Source organism: Sus scrofa, chromosome 9 (assembly GCF_000003025.6).
Source record: "Sus scrofa isolate TJ Tabasco breed Duroc chromosome 9, Sscrofa11.1, whole genome shotgun sequence".
Lineage (NCBI taxonomy): Eukaryota > Metazoa > Chordata > Mammalia > Artiodactyla > Suidae > Sus > Sus scrofa.
Window position 1 is genome coordinate 75,501,926 of NC_010451.4, and position 26,217 is coordinate 75,528,142.

General features: G+C 41.1%; 1 protein-coding gene across 6 annotated transcripts in view; it reads left to right on the forward strand.

Annotated features, from left to right (window-relative positions):
- DYNC1I1 (dynein cytoplasmic 1 intermediate chain 1) overlaps positions 1–26,217 on the forward strand; it is a 345,865-nt gene that overhangs the window by 87,263 nt on the left and 232,385 nt on the right. For all 6 annotated transcript variants that reach the window (XM_021102406.1, XM_021102404.1, XM_021102409.1 and 3 more), the window contains one exon: positions 13,212–13,327. In XM_021102406.1, coding sequence (XP_020958065.1) covers positions 13,212–13,327 — 116 coding nt within the window. The remainder of the gene's footprint in view (positions 1–13,211; positions 13,328–26,217) is intronic.

Here is a 26,217-nt window from a genome sequence, read left to right on the forward strand (position 1 = left end):
AGAGCCACAGCAACGCGGGATCCGAGCCGCGTCTGCAACCTACACCACAGCTCACGGCAATGCCGGATCCTTAACCCACTGAGCAAGGGCAGGGATCGAACCTGCAACCTCATGGTTCCTAGTCGGATTTGTTAACCACTGCGCCACGACGGGAACTCCGGAAATTTTCAGTTTTAATTTTCTCTCTCTCCTCTCCTTATAAGATCCCTATAATGTGAATATTGATATGCTTCATGTTATACCAGAGATCTCTTAAACATTTCTCACTTTTTAAATTTTGATTTTCTTTTTGCTGTTCTGATTGGATGATATCCATTATTTTATCTTCCAGATCACTTGTACATTCTTCTGTATTGCCTAGTCTGCTATTCATTCCTTCTACTATGTTTTTCACTTGCAGTTATTATATTCTTTAGTTCTGACTGGTCCTTTTTAATGCATTCTAGTTCCTTTTTAAAATCCTCACTGTGATCATCTATTCCTTTTCCTAATTCAGTTAGCACTCTTATTACTACTGCTTTGAAATATTTATCTGGTAAACTGTTTATTTCTGTTTCATTATTTATTTCTTCTGGGTTTTCATTTGCTTTTTCAATTGAGACCAATTCCATTTGTCTTCTCATGTTGCTTAGCTGTTTCGTTCTGTATGAAATTAGATAAATAGTTACATAGTGTGGTCCTGAAGGAGTGTCTTCATGTGGTTATATCCCTTTATAGTGCATGTGTGTACAGTGCTTTAGTTGGGAACTGGATTTGATGTGAACACAAGTTATGTCTTTCCTCAGGGTGTGCTGGCAGTTATCACCTTCGTTGGAGGTGCAGCTGGAGAAGGAGAGGCTATGGCCAGAGCCAGGTCTGAGCAGTAGTTTACTATCTGCTCAGTTGTGGTTTCCACCCTATTGAGAGCAGGGTCAAGTACCACCTTGCTGGAGTAGAAGCCCTGAGGGTCAGATCTGAGCTGGTTTTCCCTGCTCCCAGCACTGGTGCTTTTGCCTCAGTGGGGAGTAGTGCTGGAAGGAGAGCAGAACAGTAATAACCTCATTAGCCTTTGATGAAGTAGCTCTCTTTTGGCTTATTTTTCATGTTTTGTCAAATATTCTTATGCTTTATTTTTAGATCTCTGACTTGAATTAATTTGTAATGTTTCCCATGTAATAGCATGTGGGATTTTCTTGAGAATGATGTGGGTTGTATTCTTGAGCAAACTGATAATCTTCTCCTTTTCAGTAACACCTAATCACACTTTCTACAGAAATAGAAATATGCAGCATCTGCGTGTGTGTGTGTATCAAAAGGTAATGGTAAAATGCATTTCAAAATATTTAAATATAGAATGAATTCTGATTCTGACCCATGAAAATCTTCAATAAGTTTTTTTAATAGATTCAATAAAAGCTTTATTACAAGAGGAGGGAGCAGTTTATCGACCTTTTGTAATACTCATTTTTCAAGTCCCCAAACATTTTTTGAGAGACTGTTATTTGCTGGCCTTTGTTTTCTACTCTCAAAAACCTCAAATAAGCAATTATGGGGTATTTTCTGTTCTGCACTCACACTGGATTTTCACAAACTATATTCCTTTTTCACTCCACTTCAGAAAACTTAATATGCCCATTTGGGAAGGATGTATGCTTATGTTGTGGAGGTCAATGACTTGAAGATTTTCATAATTTTATAGCTTTGTTATAACTTCTAGAGAAAGTTGTTCGTTAATATCAAGTCAGTCAAAGGACATTTCTATAAAAATTTTATATCATCACTGTCATTTGTAATATTGGAGAAAACACACTTCTGTACCTTCTGATCTTATTCTCCTGAACTTTTGTATTTTTTTTTTTTGTAAAGTAGGCACTTGGTAGTAGAAACCCCAGCAATATTGCCATGCTCCGTTATAACCATGAATATTTCAATTCATCTTGCAATTCAGTAATTTGCCATATTTACTTGTGTGATGAAATTTAAGGCAGACCCTTTGACTGTGTCTGTTGACTGAGCCAGACTTGACATTTGCTTCTGTTCAGGAAAGATGTTTTAGCTGCCAAACTAATATCTCTGTACAGTAAGAAGCAAATGTCATGAAAACGAAATAAATACTTCCTCAAATGATTTTTTAAATGTGAACATAGAAAATAGAAACTGATCCTTCTTGAGGTAATCAGAAAAGGTCAGCTATCAGGCTGCTTCTCAGTCCTTGGAGGAAAAACACCTACTCTGAACATGGAGGATAAATTTAGTGCGGTCAGGGGCTGCGATGCTAGGCTCAATTCCTCTGTGTGGTGTCTCACTCCCAACTCCGGTGACCAGTCCTAAAGGTATCACACCTTCATATCTAATTACACTAGCAGACAATGTTGGGAAAACCAGTTGCTCTTTTGTCATTTTTAAAAGGAATCCCCTTTCATATTTCATGAGTTTTTTTTGTTGTTGTTGTTCTTGTTGTTTTTGTCTTTTTGCCTTTTCTAGGGCTGCACCTGTGGCATATGAAGGTTCCCAGGCTAGGGGTCTAATCAGAGCTGTAGCTGCTGGCCTACGCCAGAGCCACAGCAATGCCAGATCCAAGCCATGTCTGTGACCTACACCACAGCTCACGGCAATTCCGGATTCTTAACCCACTGAGCAAGGCCAGGAATCGAACCTGCAATCTCATGGTTCCTAGTTGGATTCATTAACCACTGAGCCATGATGGGAACACCCATGTTTCATGGGTTTCTATTCTATTAGCTTCCTATATTTTCTTTTTCTGTGGATGCAACATTTTCTCATGTGACTCTAGGTGGGTAGTTCCTAGGACCACATTTTCTGTTTTTTCTTCTTTGCATAGCTTTGTTCTTAAGCTTTGTACAATTGCAAAACCCTCCACTACAACTCATCTGCTGAGGTACTCATTTTTATCCCAAAGCCAATCTTCCTCTGGGTTCTCTGGTGTCTTCCAGTTACACCATTCATTTTCTTCCCATAAGGCATGAAGCCTTGAAATAATCTCTAATTTATTTCTTTTCTCCCTCACTTCGTATCAGGTAAACTGCCTTCCTTCTTTTCCAGAGTCACCAAACTACTGAATTTCCTTTCTCTTCCCCATGTCATCACCACTGGCTGGTTTCCTACTACCCTGAACCAAGTCTCCACATTTGCTAGACTGTTGGTTACAAACCCAGTCTTCATTTCTCTGGCTGCCCCCTTTGAATCCAGGCCTTTCTCTGCCTAGATTCTCTTAGTTCCTGACCCCACCCACCCTCTGTTGGTAGATCCGTTCTCAGTTCCCCTTTCTTCCATACTCAGCATCAAGGCCCCACACATAGCATCTGGTCGCTCATTTGTCAGAGGAAGATTTTACCTCCATTCTTCACGGAGTTGCTATATTGTGTATTTTAAATATCTCTTTGAAGCTGTCAGTTCTTCAGTAACTTTTAGTAATTCCTCATTGCCTACAGCATAAAGTCCAGGTTATTTAGCCTGAGATTTATAATCCTTTCATCATCTGACCTTAGTATACTGCTCTCTCTAAATTTACCTAGATTTATTCTCCTCAGTGTAAAACTTCTATTCTGAAAACCTGGTCTCTCAGGCATAAAATGTGAATTCCTTAGACCTTTGCATACACAGAGCATCCTCCCTACAATCCCCTTCTCTTGACCGAGCACTCCTTATCCTTCAAGGCTTACATCAGACCTTCAGTTCTCAGACTTTCAGTTCTCAGTGAAACTTGCTTCATTCACCCAGACATGTAGTAATCTGCCTATTACTCTCCTGTCCCACTTGGTATGTGAATTCCTTATGTTGGTTCTTATTCATTGCTCCCCTTCCTTCTTACTTGCCTTTTATTGTTTATGTTCAGTCTTCTCATCCTCTCTCTATTGCAAGGATCTGGCATGGTTCCTGCTTCAGAAATCATTTGTGGTTGCTGATAATGATGTTGGCTGACGAAGTTCCTCTGCCAGTTGTCAAGGACATTGCAGGTACCCACATGAAAATTTTGGACAAGGAAGAAAGTGTCACCATTATCATTCTCATCGTCATGGGGGCTCTTCTTTCAGAAACCTCAGGACCTTTATAAGAAGCACTAGGGAAAAAAATCACTGGCAGTCATTACTGTGTGTTGGGGATGAAGAACTCATGTGCAAATAGGCAGGAATAAAACCCAGCAGGACTGAGATTGGACCCAGTGCAGACATTCATTCATTCCTTAACCTTGACTTGCCCTGGCATTGGGCCAAATATCTCCTTGTCTCTGAGAACATTTGCTCCTGGTTTTATTGGCTTGACTTCCAGGTTTCTTCCCTACTGCAGACACTGCCCACTAGTATAATAACCCGTTTTTGTTTCCTGGCTTCTGAGTGCTGCATACTGGCTTCTGGCTCATGCTCCTGACTCTGCCACCTTATCCTCCCACACTCCTTTGCTGCCATCAGATTTAGCCAATATATCCTCAACATTATAATTTCCAGTCACTGAACACTCTGAGACTGTTATTCAAAGACCATTATTGAGAGTCTTTTGTGATTCACCGTTTGTAAAATTTGAAGAGTTCTAGATGCTTGGTTTATTTTTTACTATGGCCTTTTCTGTGTCTTCACATAGGCTCTTGTGTTGTGACATTAAAAAGAAAAAAAAAACCTACTAATGTCAGGCTCATTCTACCTCCTAATATTGTTGATAAAGCTTTGCCTCCTAATATTGGTGATGGATCAGAAAATGTATCACCCACTCTGATAGAAGTGTGTCTTTGAGGATTAGCTAATGGCATCTGGGAAAGCCCTACAGCAGCCACCTTACTTAACACTTCAGCAGTCTGGAGCTAGATCTCTGATATTATTGTGTTCTCTTATGAGTTCAGTAAAGATAGCACCACAATATTAACGCTATTTCCTTCACTTATCTTGAATATGAAATGCAGGATAGTCACAGTTGCTGTGTATGATTCACCAAGATCTGAAATTAGAGCATCAGAATATGAATTTATTGTGTCTAAATGACTCAGGAAGAATTTGATGATGCTAATGCCAGTGACAGATGAAACACTCAGGTGCTCTGAAAGCTTTCATGATCCCTGGAAGGCTCTCAGGTAATGAGAGCCCTCCTTTTGACTCTATCCTCCCACAGTCAGATTTGGCTACTTCTTGGGGCCTGTGGGGATCAAGAAGAAGTATTAATGACAACTCTTTCCTCTGCTCCCTGCTCAGTCTTTCCACTGGATATTAAGAAAAGTTAAGCTTGGGCCAACTGGATATCCACATGCAAAAGAATGAAGCTGGGCTTCTACTTCACAATTCAAAACAGACCAGAGACCTAAATGTATGAACTAAAACTATAAAACTCTTAGGAGAAAACATAGGTGTAAATCTTCATGATCTCAGACTGGGCAGTGGCTTCTTAAATATATTACCAAAAGCACAAGCAGCTAATGAGAAAATAGAAAAATTGGACTTCATTAAAATTGAAAACTTCTGTACATCAAAAGGCACCATTAAAAGGAGTTCCTGCTGTGGCACAATGGGAATTGTGGTGTCTCTGCAGTGCCAAGGACACAAGTTCGATATCAGCCTGGCATAGTGGGTTAAAGGATATGGCATTGCCTTAGTTGCAGCATAAATTGCACCTGTGGTGTAGATCTGATCCCTGGCCTGGGAACTAGAAAAAGGAAAAAAAAGGTGCCATTGAGAAAGTAAAAAGAAAACCCATAGAATGGGATAAAATATTTGTAAGTCATATATCTGATAAGGGTCTAATATCCAGAATATATAAAAAATATTTTACAAGTCAGCAATGAAAAGACAAATAACCCAATTTTAAAATGGGCAAAGACAGGTTCTCTTAATGTGCAGCAGGTGAAGGCTCCTATGTTACTGCACCAGTGGCACGGGTTCCAACTGTGGCACTGGTTGGATCCTTGGCCCAGGAACTTCCAAGCACTATGAGTGAGGCAGAGAGAGAAAAGTATGTAACAACCTTTTGGAGTTCTGTGGTGCAGCAGATTAAGGATCTGGTGGTGTCACTGCCACATCTTGGGCCACTGCTGTGGTGCCACTTTGATCCCTGGCCCAGAGAACTTCCCCCTGCCATGGGCCTGGCCAAATAAATAAATAAAATGGGCAAAGAATTTAAATAGGTATCTCTTGAAAGAAGACATACACAAGGCCAATAAGCACATGAAAAGATGTTTGACATTATTAAAAAGGGAATTCAAGTCAAAATCATGAAAAGATACTATTTCATATACATAAAAAAGACAGATTATAGGGGTTGACAAGGTTGTAGAGAAATTGGAATTCTTAGACACTGCTAATGAGAATGTAAAATGGTGCAGCCACTTTGGAAAAGAGTCTGGCAGTTCCTCAAAAAATTAAACATAGAATTAACATATGACCTGGCATTTCCACTCTTAAGATATATACCAATTCAAAGAGAATTTAATTCTAAGACAGTTGAAACCATATACCCACATAAAAACTTGTACACAAATGTTCATAGTAGCATTATTCATAATCAACAAAAGTGGAAACAACCCAAGTGTCCACCAGCTGATGAGTGGACTAAAATTAGTGTGGTATATCCATACACTGGAATGTTATTTATCAATAAACAGGAATGGCATTCTAAAACCTGCAATAACATGATGGACCTTAAAACAGTAAACTAAGTGAAAGAAATGATATACGAAAGACCACATATTGTGTGATACCATTTATATGAAATGGACAGAAAGTAGATGCTGTCCAAGGGCTGGAGAGGGTTGTTGAGGAGTGACTCCTGGTGAGCACAGGATTTCTTTTAGAAGAAACGAAAATGTTGTGTAGTTATACGATGGTGAGGTTATACAACTTTGTGAATATACTAAAAACCACTCAATTGTATACTTTTAAGGGGAGGTTTTATGGTTTGTAAATTTTATTTAGATAAAAAAAATTTAAGACAGCCTTGCTCTCAAATGTCTGATCAAAGAGCTCTGCTTTTTGATCCTTGACATCTGTAACCAGCTCCTCCCTCACCTGTATCTTTGTCATGTCAAAATCATTTTCCCACTTAATTCTTAATGCAACTCTGCAGTAGTTGCTTTGAGATATATATATATATATATATATATTTTTAGCACTTCACTTGTCAGTACAGAACAATGACTCTGTCCCATGTTTTCAGGCCACAGATGCAGTGACTTCAGAAGCAGAAGTTCTGTTGTTTCTTTGAAAGGAATGTGGGTCTTTGCAAAAATAGGGACACAGGGTACCCCACTTTGGCAGATAACTCTATGCTTTGCAAGTATTTATTATTTGCATAATATTAAAAATAATGTTTATAGTATTAACTACATTTTAAAATATCAGTAAGCCTTCTCTTAAAATTTCCTTCATCTTTGAAATGGGACGAGAGCCACAGAGTTTATATTTATTAGAATTGCAAAGGCTATGTATATGTCAATTTGGGAAAGTCTGCATAGCCCTAACTTTCTTGAACTTTGGTAGATATCATAGATCATGATTAAGGCTCATTTGGGGTTTCATCTTCCTTGGATACTGAAACTTTGCAAGTAACTAGCAAAGCTGCGCTAACATTAATGTGCGCAGATAGACAAAGATGTTTCTAGTGACCCAGAAGTGGGGACGGGGACAGTGATTCATGCAAAGGAATAGTTTTCTTCCTGTGTTGCTGAAAGTCTAACCCAGGGCAAATGGACAAACCTAGGTAGATTGGACCATGCCAGTGGTGGATTGGAAAGTTCAACACCCTGAGCACTGGCACGTGATCTTCTCATACTTCAGATCGCTTCAGTTTTTATTCCTTATTAAGACTTGTTTTTTCTTTTCTGAAGCAGCATTTCAGCTTTGGTGCAGGATGGCTTTGCTCAGCCAGCTTGCTCAGCCAAGTTGACAAAAGTAGACAGAGAGGAAGCATCCAGGACTTTAGTGGAGAGCCCAGCCCTAGCCCAGGGGACACATGGGCCCTGTGTTACAGATGTGAGAGCATGCCAAGTCAGTCTGTAGGGATCTGTGGCTATATTTCCCAGCATTTCTGGGACCCTGACTGACCTGAGATTCTTTTTTGAATGATTTTTATTTTTTCCGTTAAAATTGGTTTACAGTGTTCTGTCACTTTTCTGCTGTACATCAAAGTGACCCAGTCACACATACACATATACATTCTTTTTCTCGCATTATCCTCCATCATGCTCCATCACAAGTGACTCAATATAGTTCCCTGTGCTATACAGCAGGATGTCATTGCTTATCCATTCCAAATGCAATAGTTTGCATCTATTAACTCCGACTCCCAGTCCATCCCCCCCCTCTTTTTTGGTTTTAGGTCTAGGATAGACCCTTATGCCAACTCTGTATATTTTGTATATGGCAGTCTCTTTTGTCTGGCACTCATCCTATTACCTTGCTACTCATCTTTGTTCACCTTTGCTTCAGCCTGTCTCTTATAGTTTGGTCCAGAGATAACGTCTCTGCTCAGTGGGACTGAGACTTGATCCTCAAGGTTTTGGCTTTAGGGTGGAGAGGCCCACGTCAATGTAGAAACAATGAAGTTTCTATGTCTACACCCTAATATTTTTAAAGCAGTGGTACTCAGCTTTTAGTGAGCATCTGAACCACCAGCAAGATGGGAGTGTTTTCAAACACACATTGCTAGACCTTATACTTTAATAATAATGCCATGTTCGCCATGGCATTAGTAAGTCTCATTTTACATTTTTGTGTCATGACTGTTTTTTTCCCTCCTTCTAGGCTTCTCTTCTTCCTTCCCTTTCTTCCTCAAACATTTATTTTGTGCTAGCTCTGTACCTGACGCTGAACTAAGCCACAGTGTACAGAGAGAAATTAGTAAGTCTGCAGTCAAGTCAGATATGCAAAGAGGACGCTGACATGTAATGGGCTCTGGTGGAAGCGTATGTGCACAGTAGTGAGGGTGCGAGCTGTGCAGGAGGGTGATGGGGCAGCAGGAAAGATATCCCAGGGTTGGAACAGAAGAGGCAGCATGGAATGTAGAGCCTAACTAGATGGAAAAGGATTTATAGGAACATTAATTCTACAGTGTGTTCCCCCCTCCCCTTTGCTACATGGTTTAATTTGCACCCTTGAGTAAAGGAATTATGAGCTGGCGAAACTTCGAGCAAAATAAAAAACACAATGCCCAGTGTTTTTACCTTTAAAGAAAATAACTAGTGTAAATTTCATCTTGTAGACATAGTTACACGGTAGTTTTGTCAGCTGATAAAACTGTGGAAATATTTCAGGGAAGTCGAAAGTCTCTATCACAGGGTTGTATAAATGGATAGATTTTGGATCAGCTTGAGATGTGCAGACCCAGAAGTGGGGACCCAATTAGAGAACATGCCTAAGAGGAATGTCTTTGCCATGGAAGCGTACCACCTTCTGGTCAGACCCTCTGGCCCAGCTCAGGCTGGGAACAATTGTGTGGTACTCACACTACTTAGAGTTAAGTTTTGAAAACCCCTGAAGTTTCATGGTAATGATACTTTCTGTCACAGGAAAACCAAATGGATACTCCCAAGCAGCCAAAACCTATCCATGTGCCCACACAAATAAATTAGGAATGTGAGTCTTATGTTGTATTGTCAGATATAATCTTCAAACCTACTATTTTAGAGAATCGATTTAGAGCATTTATAAATCTGCCTTCTCTGATTTTTTTCAAATATAAACATTATTATAATAGTCAAGAAGATGAAATTAAAGCCACCTACTATGTGCCAGACAGTACATGAAATGCTTTACAAATACTAGCTTTATTTATGTATTTATTTTTGTTTTTTTAAGAGCCGCATCTGTGGCTTATGGAAGTTTCCAGGCTAGGGGTCAAATCAGAGCTGCAGCTGCTGGCCTTCACCACAGCCACAGCAACGCAGGATCTAAGCCATGTCTATGACCTACACCACAGCTTGTGGCAACACCAGATCCTTAACCCCACTGACTGAGGCCAGGGATCTAGCCTGCTTCCTCATGGATGCTAGTCAGATTTGTTTTCGCTGAGCCACGACGGAAACTCCAATATTAGCTTCATTTAGTCTTTACAAATATTCCATGATATGTACCCATTTTACAGATGAGAAATATGAGGAATAGAGGGGTTTGTCACTTCTCCAAAGTTCTGCATACCATTCGGCTGGTAAGTGACAAAGCAGGGATTTGAACCCAGATTCTATATGAGTTTATGACTTAACCATTATGTTATGCTGCCTCACTAGTTGGTTTCAGTTTGCTGTGGTGGATTATCATGTTACAGATCAGCTTCCTGTTGCCCAGTGCCTAAATTACTCAACACAGTAGGTTTACAGCTTATATCCCATTAGCAAGATGCATTGGAATTTCTGGCTGCAGGGAGTGGTATCTTAATGGGCCTGAGGTGATCTTCAGGCCTTAAACACACATGCCCATGAAAGTCTAAAGGCCAAGGCGATCTCTCTATACCAGGTGTGCCCCCAGTTTGAAGAGATTGGAGTACATTACCAGCCCATGTTGCCTTCCAGCCTCTTTGCCTGAAATGAAGGTGAACCTCTTGGGGCCTCAGAAAGATGCCCTGGGCTGTTAAACAGCAAGAGGGGCTTTGCCTCAAGGAGTCCTGGAGGGGTTAGGTCCTGTTTTCTTCTTCAGATTCTTCAAGGAAGATCCATTTCAAGAAGAAAAATATGCTACTCTGACCCAAGAAGGATTTATACCTGAATTTCTCACTTTGAAACTCTGGGCCCTTTACCTTGTTTGGCAGTTTTGCTTCTAGTAGAGTGTGTGTGTTTTTTCCCCATTCTGTGCGAGAAGAGTGTGAGGAAGTGCTGGGCCCCCAGCCTGACCCACCTGTATTCTCTGTGGGCCAGACAGCTGAGTGGATGGGGGCCCTGTGGCCCAGGCCTCTGTGGAGCTGGGGGACTACAGTTGTGCTTAGTGGGGCTGCAGAGACGGCCAGTAAGCTTACTCTCTAAACCAGTCTTTCTTTTTATCTATTCTGTGATTATCTTAGGTTTCACTTGAGGTGTTTTAGTGACTCATAGAAACAAGAAACTTTTGTTTTCCTAGAATGATTGGGTAATTGTACATGTGCCGTCGTTAGTAATAATTTAAGAAATAATATGAGTAGGGTGTGCTTCTGTTGATCCTAGAGAGCTAGGGAATGTGATATTTTTGACTAAATGGTTATGTTGTCTTTCTTTTTCCCTCAGAGAGATATATGCACTCTATTTCTTTGAAATTTTTTTAAAAAATATGGTGACATATGTCCCACACTGATACTACATCTGTATACTAAAATAATGTTCCAGAGACTGTTTTAAGATAGATGTGTGTCAGTTGTGTACATATGTGTATATAAGGTATGTGCTTATACATATGCAGGCATGTGCTTATACATATGCAGCAAGTGTATATTACTTGTACTGATCTTTAGTAAGTACCAGTGGTATCTCCATTTCACAAACGAGGAACTGAGGCACAGAGAGACTAGGTAACTTATTCAAGATTACACACATACAGGAGTTCCTGTTGTGGCTCAGTGGTTAACGAATCCGACTAGGAACCATGAGGTTGTGGGTTTGATTCCTGGCCTCGCCTAGTGGGGTAAGGATCCGGCATTGCCGTGAGCTGTGATGTAGGTCGAAGACGAGGCTCGGATCCCGAGTTGCTGTGGCTCTGGCGTAGGCCAGCGGCTATAGCTCCAATTAGACCCCTAGCCTGGGAACCTCCATATGCTGCGGGTGTGGCCCTAGAAAAAAGACAAAAAAAAAAAAAAGATTACGCACATACAGCCATTAAGTGCCAAGCTAGAGTCTGTGCTTAACTGCCTCCATGGCTGGGTATCTCCTGGGTGACACAGGAGGCACTTCAGATTTTGGGGGTAACTCAGAACTCACCCCTAAGGTTCACTAAAAACCTTAGGTAGAAGTTTGACTTAGTGGCAGAAGCTCTGGACCAGGCCTCAAGCCACCAGAATGTTAGCCCTGGTTCTACCATTTACAAGTGACATGTCTCTCATACTGAATCTTACTTTCCTAACCTCTGAATTGGAGATGGTAACCCCTGCCCATTAGCTTCAGGGAGGTGTCTCAAAGGCAGTTGACATGATGGGTGTGAAAGACATCTGAAAACAGTTGACCTGTTCCATAAATATTCAGAAAGCGTTTTTTTTGTTTTTGTTTTTTTTTACATGGCCATGGCTAATTTGGGAATTCTAAACTAAAACTCTATCACTCTTAGCCCAGTAACCTTTTCACTCATCTGTGCTGTAGCAGTGTACCTTTAAACAAACCCACATGCTGATCTGTGTGAGGTCCTTTCATGGAAAATTGAGGATGTTTTACTCCCCCTTGGAGTATCATCCTCTCATTTCTATTACAGAGAACATGTTGCTCCACTAAGGAGTTATCTCTATCTTCTGATCTGAGAAGCATTACTTTTCTTTTGTCCCTCTTGTCTAAGACTAGAATCCTATTGTACAAATGAAAATTCACAGCAGAGTTCCCTGGTGGCCTAGTGGTTAAGGATCAGTGTTGTCATTGCTGTAGTGTGGGTTTGATCCCTGGCCCAGGAATTTCTGCATGTTGTGGGCATGGCCAAAAAAAAAAAAAAAAAAAAAAAAAAAATATTAGGAGCTCCTGTTGTGGCTGAGCAGCTTAAGAACCTGAATAGTGTCCATAGGATACATGTTTGATCCCTGGGCTTGCTTAGTGGGATAAGGATATGTGGTTGCTGTGATCTGTAGTATAGGTTGCAGATGCAGCTTGGAGCCTGCACTGCTGTGGCTGTGGCATAGGCCGGCAACTGCAGCTCCAATTTGACCCCTAGCCTGGGAACTTCCATATACTACAGGTGCAAAAAAAAAAAAAAAAGAAAAGAAAAATAAACTCCAAATAAAATAAAATAAAAATAAACTCCAAATAAAAATTCTCTTATAAACTTTAAGAGAAAACAGAGTTGCTCAGAAAGGGTGTCGTTTCAACCAGACCCAGGGCTGGTTTTGCAGATAGAAAAGCTGAGGACAACCTTCGGGGACTCTCTGACACCCTGTAGCAGCACCGGGGCAAAGTGGACCAAAAACCCAAGTGTCCTGACTGGCAGCCCAGGGCCAGCTCTACTTCTTGACATAGCCCCTTGCCCTGGAAGCTTTGGGTGTTTGGGGTCTATTTGTTTTAGACCTTTGTTTTATTACTGATAGATCTTCTGCAAGGAATCCCTTTCCTCTCTAAAGCCTTTGTCCTTTGCTCTTTGTAGACGAAGATTGCATAAGCTGGGCGTGTCAAAGGTTACCCAAGTGGATTTCCTGCCCAGGGAAGTCGTGTCCTACTCCAAGGAGACCCAGACTCCTCTGGCTACGCATCAGTCTGAAGGTGACTTATGTCTTTTGTTTACTTTCCATTTGATCTCTGGAGAAATTGTCAGGGAGTCACATCCTTCCTGTTGATTTCATGTCTTCCCATAAGCCGTCTACACAGGACACAAACATACTGACACCCCCCAAAGCTTAAATTTTCTTTGGCTCTAATTTTGAAAATCCTGGAAAGGAAACCTAGAGATAGTCCTCCAAAGGACTCATGAACTTCACCATATGGATAGTTCAGTGAGGTCATGCTTCGTCACCACTGAATGAGGAGGGGGAAAACCACCCCAGGAAAATATAAGGGAAATTTCTCTGCATTTTATTGATAAGAAGAGTGTGTACATTAAGATTTATCATTTGCAGGAGTTAGTACACCACAGCCCCCACCTGTTCCTCGACATAAAGTGTTGCAAAACACAGCCACACTCACTCAGCCCTTTGAGTCTATGTGACTGCTTTTTTGCTTCATGGTTGGGTTGAGTACTTATGGCTCACATGGCCTTAAATCTTTTCAGTGCTTTACAGAAGAACTTTACCGACTCCTGATTAGCTTTGCCAATTCAGATGACAACATGCTAGTTTTTTTTGGTTTTTTTGGTTTTTGTTTTTTTAACCATTTAAAGAGGCTTTCCGTGCAAGTTCTGGGGGAAGTGAATAGGAATTGAACTACATGCCTCATTCATGCATGCCTGAAAATATCAAGTAGAAAATGTATGTGCAAATCTTGGTGAACTGTAAAACCACACTACTGAGAGACATTGAAGCCAATTAATCAAAATGCTTCCTAGAAGTCAAAAAGTACACCAAAGCAAAATTACTCCAAAGCAGGAGGAGAGGTCTATTCTTAATGCAGGATAAGTGAAGCCTGCATCGTTAGAGAATAGCACTGTTGTTGTAGGTAAGCAAATGCTCCTTTTACTTTGTTATTTTATTGTTTGGTGTGGTAAAGAGGATGTTAGAATTCTGGGTTCATTGTTGTTGTGTAGGAAATACTAAACAAAAGCCATGAGAACAAAAAATGATTCGTGATCCCTGCATGGTTTACAACATATGTAAGTCAGTCTACTTTGGTTTGTGCCAGCTACAGAGCTTTTCAATTTTGGTTTTAAACACGTTATGTCAAAAGCAAAGTGAAACCTGATTCGAAGTAGAGCGCGGCCCGCAGGCCTTCTGAAAGCCTTTGCTGGGTAATGCCTGCGTTTGCTTCTTTGGTAGCAGGGCCTCCATTTTCAAGTGTGATAGTGAAATGAATTTTAGAAACAAACAAGGAGCACCCTCTGGTGGTGAAATTTTAAACCAACTGTTCTAATAAACTTGAGAGCAACATATTAATCTGGCAGAAAATGCAGAGTTAGAAAAGCCTTCGGCAGTTCACCTAGTCTATTCCTTGGGCCTCCAGGCCGATCAAGAAGATCATTAAAAACAACCTTGCCTCCCAATCAAAACATTTGTTTGAGTTAATTTGCTGCCAGAGGTATTTGCTGAGCTGTAGCCTGAGGTATGTTTATTTAGCCCCAAAGTTGACCCATAACATACAGTTATACAACTGAAATAGGAGAAGGAGTGAATTGTTTTTTGAACATGCGTAGACTTCAGATATTGGAAATGGGACAGAAATATTTACAAGGGAAGATAAATTACGGATGAAAAGGCATCAACTGTAAACTTCTAAACTGGAACACATCAAAAGGAGATGGCTGGGCACTCCATTTTATTACAGCACTGAGAGCTTGGGAGCCCTCATTATGCTGTGGTCCAAGCAGCAGGAGAGAAGGAATTTATTTCTCAGCTCTTGGTAGAGGTTCTTTCTGTTTTGTTAACAAGACTCATAGAGCTTTTTTGTGGTGATGAGTGTTCCAGTGGTTCGAATTCCACAATGCAGATTTGAACTCAAAATGAGCTACTGGAGCTCTCAGACAGGAAGGCAACCCTGATGGGTTTAGACAGGAAGGACATTGGAGTTCTACGGTTTGTCTTCTCACCACAGATGGGACGATCCCTTGACCTCTGGCTGCCCGGAGTCATTCAGCCCCTGGCTGAAGGGAGTGCCCTGCTCATCTTTCACCTGCTGAGTGAAAGGAACCCCCAGAGGCAGGGGGAGGAGGCTCTATCATGGCAGGTTGTGGTTGGCTTCCAATTTGGGGTCTTGAGCCATGGCAGTGTTTTCATGACAACTGTAGCTATTCAGAGGCAGGAAACAACGAACTACTGAGTTTTATGACACAGTGAGGCTCTTGGCTGGATAATATTTAAAGCTGTGGTGCATGTAAGATCCATTTTAACTCATTATTGCTCCATAGTGTATGAAAGGATGATGATTACTTTTTAAGTCATTGGGCGGCTACGAAAAATTTAACAGTATTCAAACTAATGATCTCAGAGCATTGATCCATTCTACATTGAATGGAGTACTTATGCGTTCAGTTTTTGACATGTTCCCATTTTATTTTTTAAAATGAAAGGGAAGGTACTTGGGACTTGCCCAAGCTTGCCCCTCTTTTCTCCACTGTGTGAATAATGAACATCCTCTTAATTTGTGATTATAATGCCTCGTTATGAGAAACTACAGAATGGTTTAAACCAGGGAGATTTGGGAATGACGTCCACATGAATACTGGTATTTCAATATAAGTTTAGATCTTCTCTCTCTGCTTAGGTCATTATAGTTGGAGAGAAAGAAGGCTGGGAATAGGAAACAGTGATTTGGGGAGCAGGGTGTCTCTATCCCCCAAACATTTTAAACATATGTTTCTTATTCCCAGGTAATAAGAAAGAAAGAAAAAAAAAGTATGGTTCCCTTCCAGACTACTTCTGCCTTGTGTTATTAATATCTCCCTGGACTGACTGTGAGGTCCTGAGGTTAGTTAGAAAGCCAGTCTTCTGCATCTTTATTGTACTGGGAAAGTGAATGGCCCATAATAGGCAGCCGACAGATGATGTTGAATGACAAAGACAAGAAGAAACACCAAGTTCTGTAGTGACTGCTAGGAGCACAAGAACTTTTTAGGCTGCTGGAAGAAACATAAGCCCATCTGGAGGATGGAGGAGGAAACTTACATAACCGGTTGATCATTCTAAGAATTCTCTGATCTTCCTTTCCCTTCATGATAAAAGGGAATTTAGTAGCCCCAAGTTGACCACCTCCCCTCCCTTGTATCCAAGGGAGACCAACGTGCTTGCATTTTCCAAAGCACATTGCAGCCTCATGTCCCCATCTGCTTGCACTTACTGGAGTGCCATCTCTCCTGTCTGCCCTCCTTCAGGACCACGACCCGAGGCCAGCTCCCCGGTGATTTCATTTGTGGGTGGCATCTCTCCAGCTCCCCAGTGATTTCATTTGTGGGTGGCATCTCTCCTCGTACTATGGGCATGGTCCATCTTCCCTTCGTCAAGCCATTATTGCATGAATGTATTCACTTCTTATTTAAATGTCTACCTTTTAGACTGTGATCTCCTTGAGGGCAGAGTGTGTGTTCTTTACCTCCATGCCCAGTACAGTGCTTGGCGCAAAGAAAGGGCTCGGTGAATACCAGTGGATGAAAAGAAGAATGAAATGATTTTAGAGGAGTAAGAAAGAAGAAATGCTCATTGTATTTCAGGAAGGGTGGTGTATGATCCATGTTTGAAGGTTGCACTGGTTTTGTGGGGTTTTTATGGAAAAGTCATGAGAGTGAGATTGTGAGTGTGTGTGTGTGGGTGGGTGGGTGGGGGGTTCACTCTTTCTATTTCAACCAGGCCTCTATTTCAGATCCCAGGCTGCTGTAGGCATTAACCGCTGTGAACATAGCATAGTTATGAGAACTGAAGGAGCAAATCACTAAGGCAGCCTGGATTGACCCAGGATAGAGCAAAGCAATCATCAAATTTTTACTGTGCAGAGATACTATTTAAAGAACATTCAGTTTGGAACAGGTGTGCAGGAAGGTGCTAAGGAAGCCTCTTGTTTCATCTTTGTACTTTAAAAAAATATATTTTCTTGGCTGGTTGAGGAGAATTTCTACCTTAGTTTCCCATTCTCTGCACAATGTACTCAATAGAGATGTTGCAAATGTAGAGATGGTGTCCCAGGATAAACAAATTCAGCACTGCCCTATAAAAACATAATGAGCCATTATTCATTTAAATAGTGTTTTATTTAACCCACCATGTTAAAAACATTATCATTTCAACATGTAATCAATATAAAAATTGTCAAGATAGTGTACCTTTCTTTTTTTGTGTTAAATCTTCAAAATCTGGTTTGTATTTTATACTTAGAGCATATCCCAATTCAAACAATGAATTTTCATTGATAATACTCAAACCATAGTAAGACTTCATAAAATTTACGATTGCAAAAAGTAGATTCATATATCACTGTTGTTCCAGACCTATTTGAAAGCTTTTCAGTCATAGAATCAAATACGAGTTTCTTCAATTTAAACTTTAAGTTAAATTTTTAAATGCAGTTTTTCTGTTGCATTAGCCACATCTCAAGTGCTTAGTAGCTGCAGGGGGCTAGTGGCTCCTGAATTGGACAGCTCAGGTCCACCTCGGCCCATCGTGACGCAGGTCAGAAGCTGAGACTCACAAAGCCAGCCTGAGCTCCCCTTCACTTGGCTGGGTGGGGGGCTTGGGCAAGGAGCCCTCCCTGACTTGTAGAGCACGCCTCCTGGTGAATGATGACTTTGTAGTGTCTGCCTTTTTGTGAGGTCTGCCATATTCAAGCTAGTTAAGCAAGCGTTAAGTGATTGGGCAGAAGCCAGGTTGCAGCTCTGGGTTCTCCTGTTATGTGAGGGGCAATTGTGAGAACACTCCTGGGTTCTTCTTTCACAGTATCTCCTTTCAAGGGATAGTCACTCCATCTCCTCTGCCTTCATGCTGCCCAAAAGACTGCTGAAGACCACATGTGACCTCCTTGTTAGTTATCTATGCCTCTGCTGCTCCCCTCACCTTCATGAAGTGATGAGAGATCAGAATTAAGATTTTTGCTCTATGTGGAGTTCCCGTGGTGCAGTGGTTAACGAATCCGACTAGGAACTATGAGGTTGCGGGTTCGATCCCTGCCCTTGCTCAGTGGGTTAAGGACCCGGCGTTGCCGTGAGCTGTGGTGTAGGTTGCAGACGCGGCTCGGATCCCGCGTTGCTATGGCTCTGGCGTAGGCTGGTGGCTACAGCTCCGATTGGACCCCTAGCCTGGGAACCTCCATATGGTGTGGGTGCGGCCCTAAACAAACTAACAAACAAACAAACAAACAAATGATTTTCGCTCTAAACTCTGAGAGTTGAATTCTAAATCCTCTCACACCTTGGTGACTCCAGGAGCATAATTCTTTGATCCAAAGTTGCCAAATAAAGTCATCTTTAATAGAATCTAAGTAGAAATATTTATTTGGAACCTTAAAATTGAAATCAGACAGTTCTTACAGCAGTTGTTTCTGAATGGAAGCCAATCCCAAAACACCTGGTAATGACTTGGGAGACAACAGGCTGTGGTGTCATAACCTTGACTCAGGCACTCCACCTGGATCTCAGTTTCCTGGACCTTCGCGTACTTTGTCTGAACTTATTATTAAAAAAGCCAGTATGTCTTTCATGACAAGCCATGGTGGCATCTGGATGCAAATTAATACTCCCTAGTGAGGCTGATACACACTAATCTTATTTTGGGCCCCTGTTCCTTAGAACTGACACTATTCCAGAGGGATAGTGACATCTGCCAGGTTTTCCTTCCTCAAAATATGCCTGGTATTTATTTCCCTTTGATACTTGGCTGAAGTGTTACTCCTCTCTCAGAACCAACTGTAGAGCCTCCAGGCCCATTGGTAACAAGATCATGAATTGAGGGATCTTCTCCTGGGATAATAGTTTTCTTTCACAATGTAAACCTCATATTATCTTGGTGAGTCTCTTGAAAGATGAAAAAAAAAAAGTGAGGGGGCTACCTAAGGAACATAGACATGTCAGACATTACTTTTTAGATATTATTTATTTCCAATAGACAAAAATTTTCTGGTTAAAAAAAATGGAGTTCCCATCATGGCTCAGTGGAAATGAATCTGACTAGCATCCATGAGGATACAGGTATGATCCCTAGCTTCGCTTGGTGGGTTAAAGATTTGGCATTGCCATGAGCTGTGCTGTAGGTTGCAGACATGGCTTGGATCCCTTGTTGCTGTGGCTGTGGTGTAGGCCAGCGGCTACAGCTCCAATTCGACCCCTAGCCTGGGAACCTCCATATGCCTAGCGTGTGGCCGTAAAAAGACTAAAAAAAAAAAAAAAAAAAAAAAAAAAAAAAGTGTTTTCTCTATTTCTGAACCACCTTTCCAGCTATTGGTTGAGAGGACGTCCATGGTCTAGTGCTCAGTTTATATCAGACACTAGAATTGGTATTGGCTTAGATGCTAGCTTTGCTTGATATTCCAAAGGAGAAGCCTCATGCTGAAAATTAACTTGTTTCTTAAAAGTACTGAGTGACAGTGCCAGAGATGGTGCAGTCAACTCTCAGCCAAATAAGGTCATTTATCCAAAATATTCCTTGCAATGAAAAACTGAAGAGCACTAAAGAACAAAAAAAAAAAAAAAAAAAAAGAACAAAAAAAAAAAGAACAAAAAAAAGAAATCAGAAATGTAATAAAGAAATTCCTGTTGTGGCTCAGCCATAACAAACCTGACTAGCATCCATGAGGACACAGGTTGGATCCCTGGCTTCCCTTAGTGGGTTAAAGAATCTGGCATTGCCGTGTACTGTGGTGTAGGTTACAGACGCGGTTCGGATCCTGGGTTTCAGTGGCTGTGGCCTTGGCCGGCAGCTACAGCTCTGATTTGACACCTAGCTTGGGCACTTCCACAAGCCGCAGATGCAGTCCTAAAAAGACCAAAAAAAAAAAAAAAAAAAGAAGAAATGTAATAAAAAAGACAAAATGCAGAGCAAGATTTGGTGCCAGTGGGCACTGTCTTATTTCCTGTACCCCTGTAATCTACAGCTCTATAGAGAAGGGAGGGTTATTGAAAAGAATGGCCCTGAGCATCCTGTGAACTTCAGGCTCAAAATGAAATTATATCTTGACAACAGTACTGTGCTGGAAGACAGATTGTTATATTTTAGGACGATGGTTTGAGAATTTTGTTCAACCATGAGTTAATCACTTAATTAACTAACATATCATAGTCTGTAGGCCATCAAAGATTAATGTGCTCTGTAAACTCATGGCATTTAGAAGTGAAAGATTTTGCATAAAATAAATACATTGTCCTTTTAAAGTCACTTAGATGGCTCCATCCCTTTAGTTTTTCACAGCACTGGAAGGTATCCTAAAGAACCTCTTCAGAGAAGGAAGATGAATAGAAACTTAATAGAAGCTAAGAACCTGAAAGCGCATATTAACATAAAAGCGGTTGTGAAGTTTTTTTGTTTTTTTGGTTTTTTTTTTTGACTCCAAGGCTCACACACCACAGGCAGATGATTGAAGCACACTTCACTGAGAAAAAAAAAAGAACTAAAATCCAAGTTATAGACCTAATATCAAGGTAATAGTAATTATGGATCACTAATTGCTTCTCCCAAGTTCATGCACAAACCCAACCCCTTTGATCTCCAAGGCACCCCTGGTAACAGATACGACAGTTCAGTGTATCCCTAGTGCCTGGCATAGTGTGTAGTATTTGGTGTGAGAATGGATGGATGATCTGGCTTAGCTTATAGAGTAAAATGTTCACTTATGAGCCAGATGATGGAAGAAATAAAAGAAAGATAGGTCAAAGGGTAAGATGTGGGAGGAGGTGCACCAGAATTTATAGTTTCAAACACTAAAAACTATGGTTATCTAAGCAGGAAGGAGCTTGAATAGAAGGATGTTATGTAAGTCACAGAATCAACATGAAGATTGAAAAAGGCAGGCTCAGAAGACAGGCAGAGAAGCTAATTATTAAGAAGACAGCCCAAACTCACAGTATATAATATTTTCAATAAGTCTGTGACCAGTGAACCTCGGAGAAGCATGTCAAGCTTGGGGGCGTGGGATGGGGTGAATCCAGAATAAGCAGTTATTTTTGTGAAGACAAGTTGATTCCCCACTACACAATAGGAAAAAAGAGATCAATCTGGCTGATTGTTCTTTTGAGACAGGGTTCAATACTGGGAATTTAGGTTGATCCCTGACTGGGCAGCAGCCAAGGCATCCTGAGTTAGGGCAGCTGGGTCCTTGTCTAGCCTACGTTCTTGTGGCTCTAGATAGTTTATGAGCCCACTGAGCGAGTATTTGTGCAATAGGACACAGGAGAATGACTAGCATTGCAGAGTAGAATATATCAGCGCTTCCACCTGATTATTAAAAGCCTCCTTCACAGTGTGTAACTTTCGATTGTACATAAGCATTCTGCCACTCTAGGTCAATGTTGAAAGGTCCTGCCATATACCTTTTTTTGTTTGTTTGTTTTTAATCGCCACACCTGTGGCATATGGACTTTCCCAGGTCCTCTGAATCTGAGCAGCAGATGCAACCCATGCCACAGCTGTGGCAACGCTGGATCCTTTAACCCACTGAGCCAGGCTAAGGATCAAACCCACACCTCTGCAGTGACCCGAGCCACTGCCGTTAGATTCTTAACCCACTGCGCCGCAGTGGGAACTCCCATATATCTCATTCTTAAATCTTTTGCCATTTGTATCCTCCATGACTTTCAGTCATTGTTCATGGATTCATTTTAGACAGATCCTTTTCACAAACAATCTGTTCTTCCAACTAAAGTGAACAATGAGATACACTTATCAAAACTCTTCTCATCTGAATGGAATCATAATGCTTTTTCTTCCCCACTGAACTTCAGGCTGGCACCTAAATGGAGGTGTACTTTTAGCAGTCTGCTTCTGGTTTTTGCCAGCCCATCACTTAGAAATATTCAGAGTCCAGTTTTCAGACAGCTAGCCACAGGACATTTCTTATTAGGCTGAGGGAGGAGTGACAGTGGTGAGAATAAGGACCCAAGAGCACAATGAGCAGCTGGCTCATGGAGACTGTTTGCTACCACTCAGTATATAGCACCTATTGATGAGGTTACAGTGGATCCACCTGACTTTATGGCCAGATGGATCAGATAACAATCCAATTCGTAATGCATGGTCAGTTTTCCAAAGTCACCTGGTATCTCTTGGTCAGGCTTTGATCTCTACTTGGGTTTGATGGCAAACCAACACCTGTCTCTCAAAATGATAGTCATATAATGAAGAGGCTACACTATTGCTCTGAAATCTAAGGGCCTGTTTGGGACCCCCCCTTTTATGTCTTTTGTGGGCCACCCCTGCAGCATATAGAAGTTCCCAAGCTAAAGGTCTAACAGAGTTGCATCTGCCAGCCTACACCACAGCAACACCAGATCCTAACCGCATCTGTGACCTACACCACAGCTCACGGCAATGCCCGATCTTCAACCCACTGAGCAGGGCCAGGGATTGAACCTGCATCCTCATGGATACTAATCGGGTTCATTACCACTGAGCCGTAATGGGAATTCTGGGATTCCTTTTTAGAGCTAATTATCCACAGACACTCTGGGCATCATTGTATCAGCTGCACCAAAATGTCTAAGTAATATAGCCAATTAAAAGTAGAAGACTTTTGAGTCACCTGCTAAATGGATTGAACACATAACTGCAAATGTCAGATATGTTGCCTGCAAAAGCCATTTTGGCCCACCAAGCATGATGATTCTTAATATTAGAGGAACATGGTATTTGCCGTATTGTTTGGATTTACCATCACTAGACCCATAGAACCTTTCCTGAAGTAACAGATCTCTCTATTTTCAGATTTTTCTCCCATCCTTTATCCTGCTTATTCTTAAGGTATTGAAGGTACCAACTGAGCTTACTCTCCAGGTCCTACCAGCATGATGCCATGTGTTGAAGGTGAAATGATCAGGATCTGGGGAGAAAGCCAGTTCTTGAGCTCAACCTTGATGTAAGATGAAGATATGGTGAGAAATGAGGTGGGTGGGTCTTCTTAGGCTGTCAGGCAAGGCTTGGTGTAGAGTGTGGCTTGGGGGGAACTCCCAGGCCTCCGTGTTCTCCCCCATATTCAGTTTTTCATTATTTCCTGATCGGCACTATCCTTTTCACGTAAGTGACCTGGTGAGGCTGGCATTTCAACAGACTTATCCAGGTACCCACAGATTTTTAAATTTGCATTTGATTTTGGCAGACATTTATGTAGACGTTTATCATAACCAGAGAAACTCCTGGTCTATGTCTTGAGCTAAAACATAGAGATTTGAGCTTGTCATCTCTTTTTTAAGCTGTCTGGTCTCATTAGAAGCAGCCACCTCACCCTGCTTCATGCCACTCACACTCTTCAATGGCAGTGACAATTTGATCCCTTAAATCCTTCTTTTCAATGGGCACTTCATTAAAGATCGCCACAGAAGAAAAATTATCTAGCAATTTGTTATGGCTGACAGCTTCCTCTTCCTGAACGCTTGAGTTTTCATTTTCTTTAGCGCTTATGAGTGCAAAGAACCAACCCGATTCTCTGAGCAACTGTCTTCTGAGACTAATTTCTGAGCAGTCTGGGTTCATGGTTACCAGTGATAGAAATGAACTCTGGTTAATTTAAACAGTAAAGGGATTTGTTGGAAAGATAGGAGATACTTGGTTGAACTGATTTTTAAAAGTTCAACTCCTAGTCTGGGAACTTCCATAGCCACTGGTGTGGCCCTAAAAAGCACACACACATATACACACAAAAATTTACATATTATGTGTCCAGCACACTCATAAACATTACTGTACTAGCAGTGTTGCTACAGAATTTACCTACATTGTACGTCAGAAGTGCAGAAAGTGCACCTCCCTCATTTTGTCTTCAGCTGTCTATACTACTGCTGGCTATTAGGGGAAAATGGGAAAAAGATATGAAATAAACCTGAGTGTTATCTATTATTTTAAACAGTCTCAGTTAGTATGTTCAGCTAAAATTGAGTGGAGACGTTTGAACTGTCGTAGAACCTTACTCTCAACTGCTTTTCTAAGATCATGGCCAACCTGTGGAGAAGAGAGAGAGATGAGGGTAATAAAATCTCAAGGCCTTGGTGGAGTAGGGAGGGACTGAAGGAACTCTGGCCTCATTTCAGGCCTTGACACTATGCTGGATGCCATCTGCTGCTCTCAGACATGGTCTTTGTCCACCTGGGCACTAGCACCCTGTGTTGCAGCATGGAGCTGGTGAACCTGTGTCTGTTCCTTTGACATGGCAGTGTTCCCCTAGGAGCATGGGCCATTTGCTCCTGGTGACTCGGATTTTTCTCAGCTTTCATTGTGTCCAGAACTTGAGTCAAGGCCCTGTCTTCTATTCAGCCCCTGGCCTAAAAGTCCATCTCCAGCCCATGCCATGCAATCCTTCTATCTGCCACAGCAGACCCTGTGTGCTATTTACAGGGACTATTTACTGGTTCTTCTCTCTGTCTTAGGCCAGCCCACACCTCCCACCATCCCCAACAGGGCTTCATTGTTGCCTTGTAGTAAATGAGACCTGTTGCATAGGGCTCGCCTAGATTCCCAAATAAGGGATGTGATTCAAGGGTCCCTATGCTGATCTTTCTTCTTGGTTTATTTAACACTCCATCCTTCCCAGTGCTTCTCCTCAGAAAGTGGAAATCCACAAATATCTGAAAACTGCTCTCTTCTTCTCCCTAAAGGCTCTTTTTCTTGCCACTTATCTAAAACTAAACTCCCATGATTAACTTGCCGCATAGGTTGAGGGAAAGAGTGGACAGAAGAAGTGATCTTTATGGTTTTGCTTTTGTAACATATATATTCTAAATGGTAATGAAAAGAAATTTGGAATGTCTTTTCTCTCACAGTTAATCCTGTGACTCATCTTACTGTGAGGTTCCAAAATCCAGGTTTTTTTTTTTTTTTTTAGAACAGTTCTGAATGTTACTTTAGCCATTTTGTTTTCATTCTTTTGTATCAAATTCTAATCTCTCTACTAGCAAGTGAATGTCCTGAGTAGAGTAGAGTGAAGATTATTATGTTGAGGAACAAAAATAGAAAAGCACATTAATACTTTTCAAAAGTAATGCTGTAAAATTTGGTTGTGATGATTGTTATACACCTATAAATGTAATTAAATTCATTAAGTAATTAAAAATAAAATAAAAACAAATTAAAAAAACAAAATTAAAAAAGTAACTCCCACTGAACATCAAAATGAAGAGGATATTAATTAGTTCTGTTTCTCACCCTTAATCAATGATAGGGTTGAGAAATATCAGGATTAAATAATATAATGATGTATAATAAACCTTTTATTCCCTGGATAAATACAATTAATTTTGTATTGTTGATGTTGACTAAATTAAGAAGTATATAATGGTTCTATTTCCACCATGGCAACATAGGGAAATCTGTGGATCTGCTTCCTGGTAAGATTAGTAAAAATAATTGAAAAAAAACATATTTAAAGACTTTAAAAATGGTACCAAAGGCATATAGCAAATGAAAGAACATTTATTTAAGAAAGCTTCCTGGGAGTTCCTGGTGGCTTAGCAGGTTAAGGATCTGGCATTGTCACTGCCATGACTCTGCTTACTGCTATTATGCGGGTTCAGTCCCTGGCTTGGGAACTTCCATGTGCTGTGAATATGGCCCCCCCAAATTTTTTTAATGAAAATTAAAAAAAAAAAAAAACCCAGTAATTGGTAAGGACAGAAAAAGTCTGCAGTGTTTGAGTCACAGCCCACTCCCCTCCTCCCTCTGCCCAGTTCAGCTTGAAGCAAACTCTACTTCAAATGGGTGCAGAAAAGAACGCAGAGCTACCTTTCCTCTCAGCTCCCAGATGAAGAGATGCTCTATCTTCTTGGGAGGGGCAGCCACTTTAGCATCTTCATTTCTGTGTCCAGATATCCATTATAGAGCCTAAGTTTC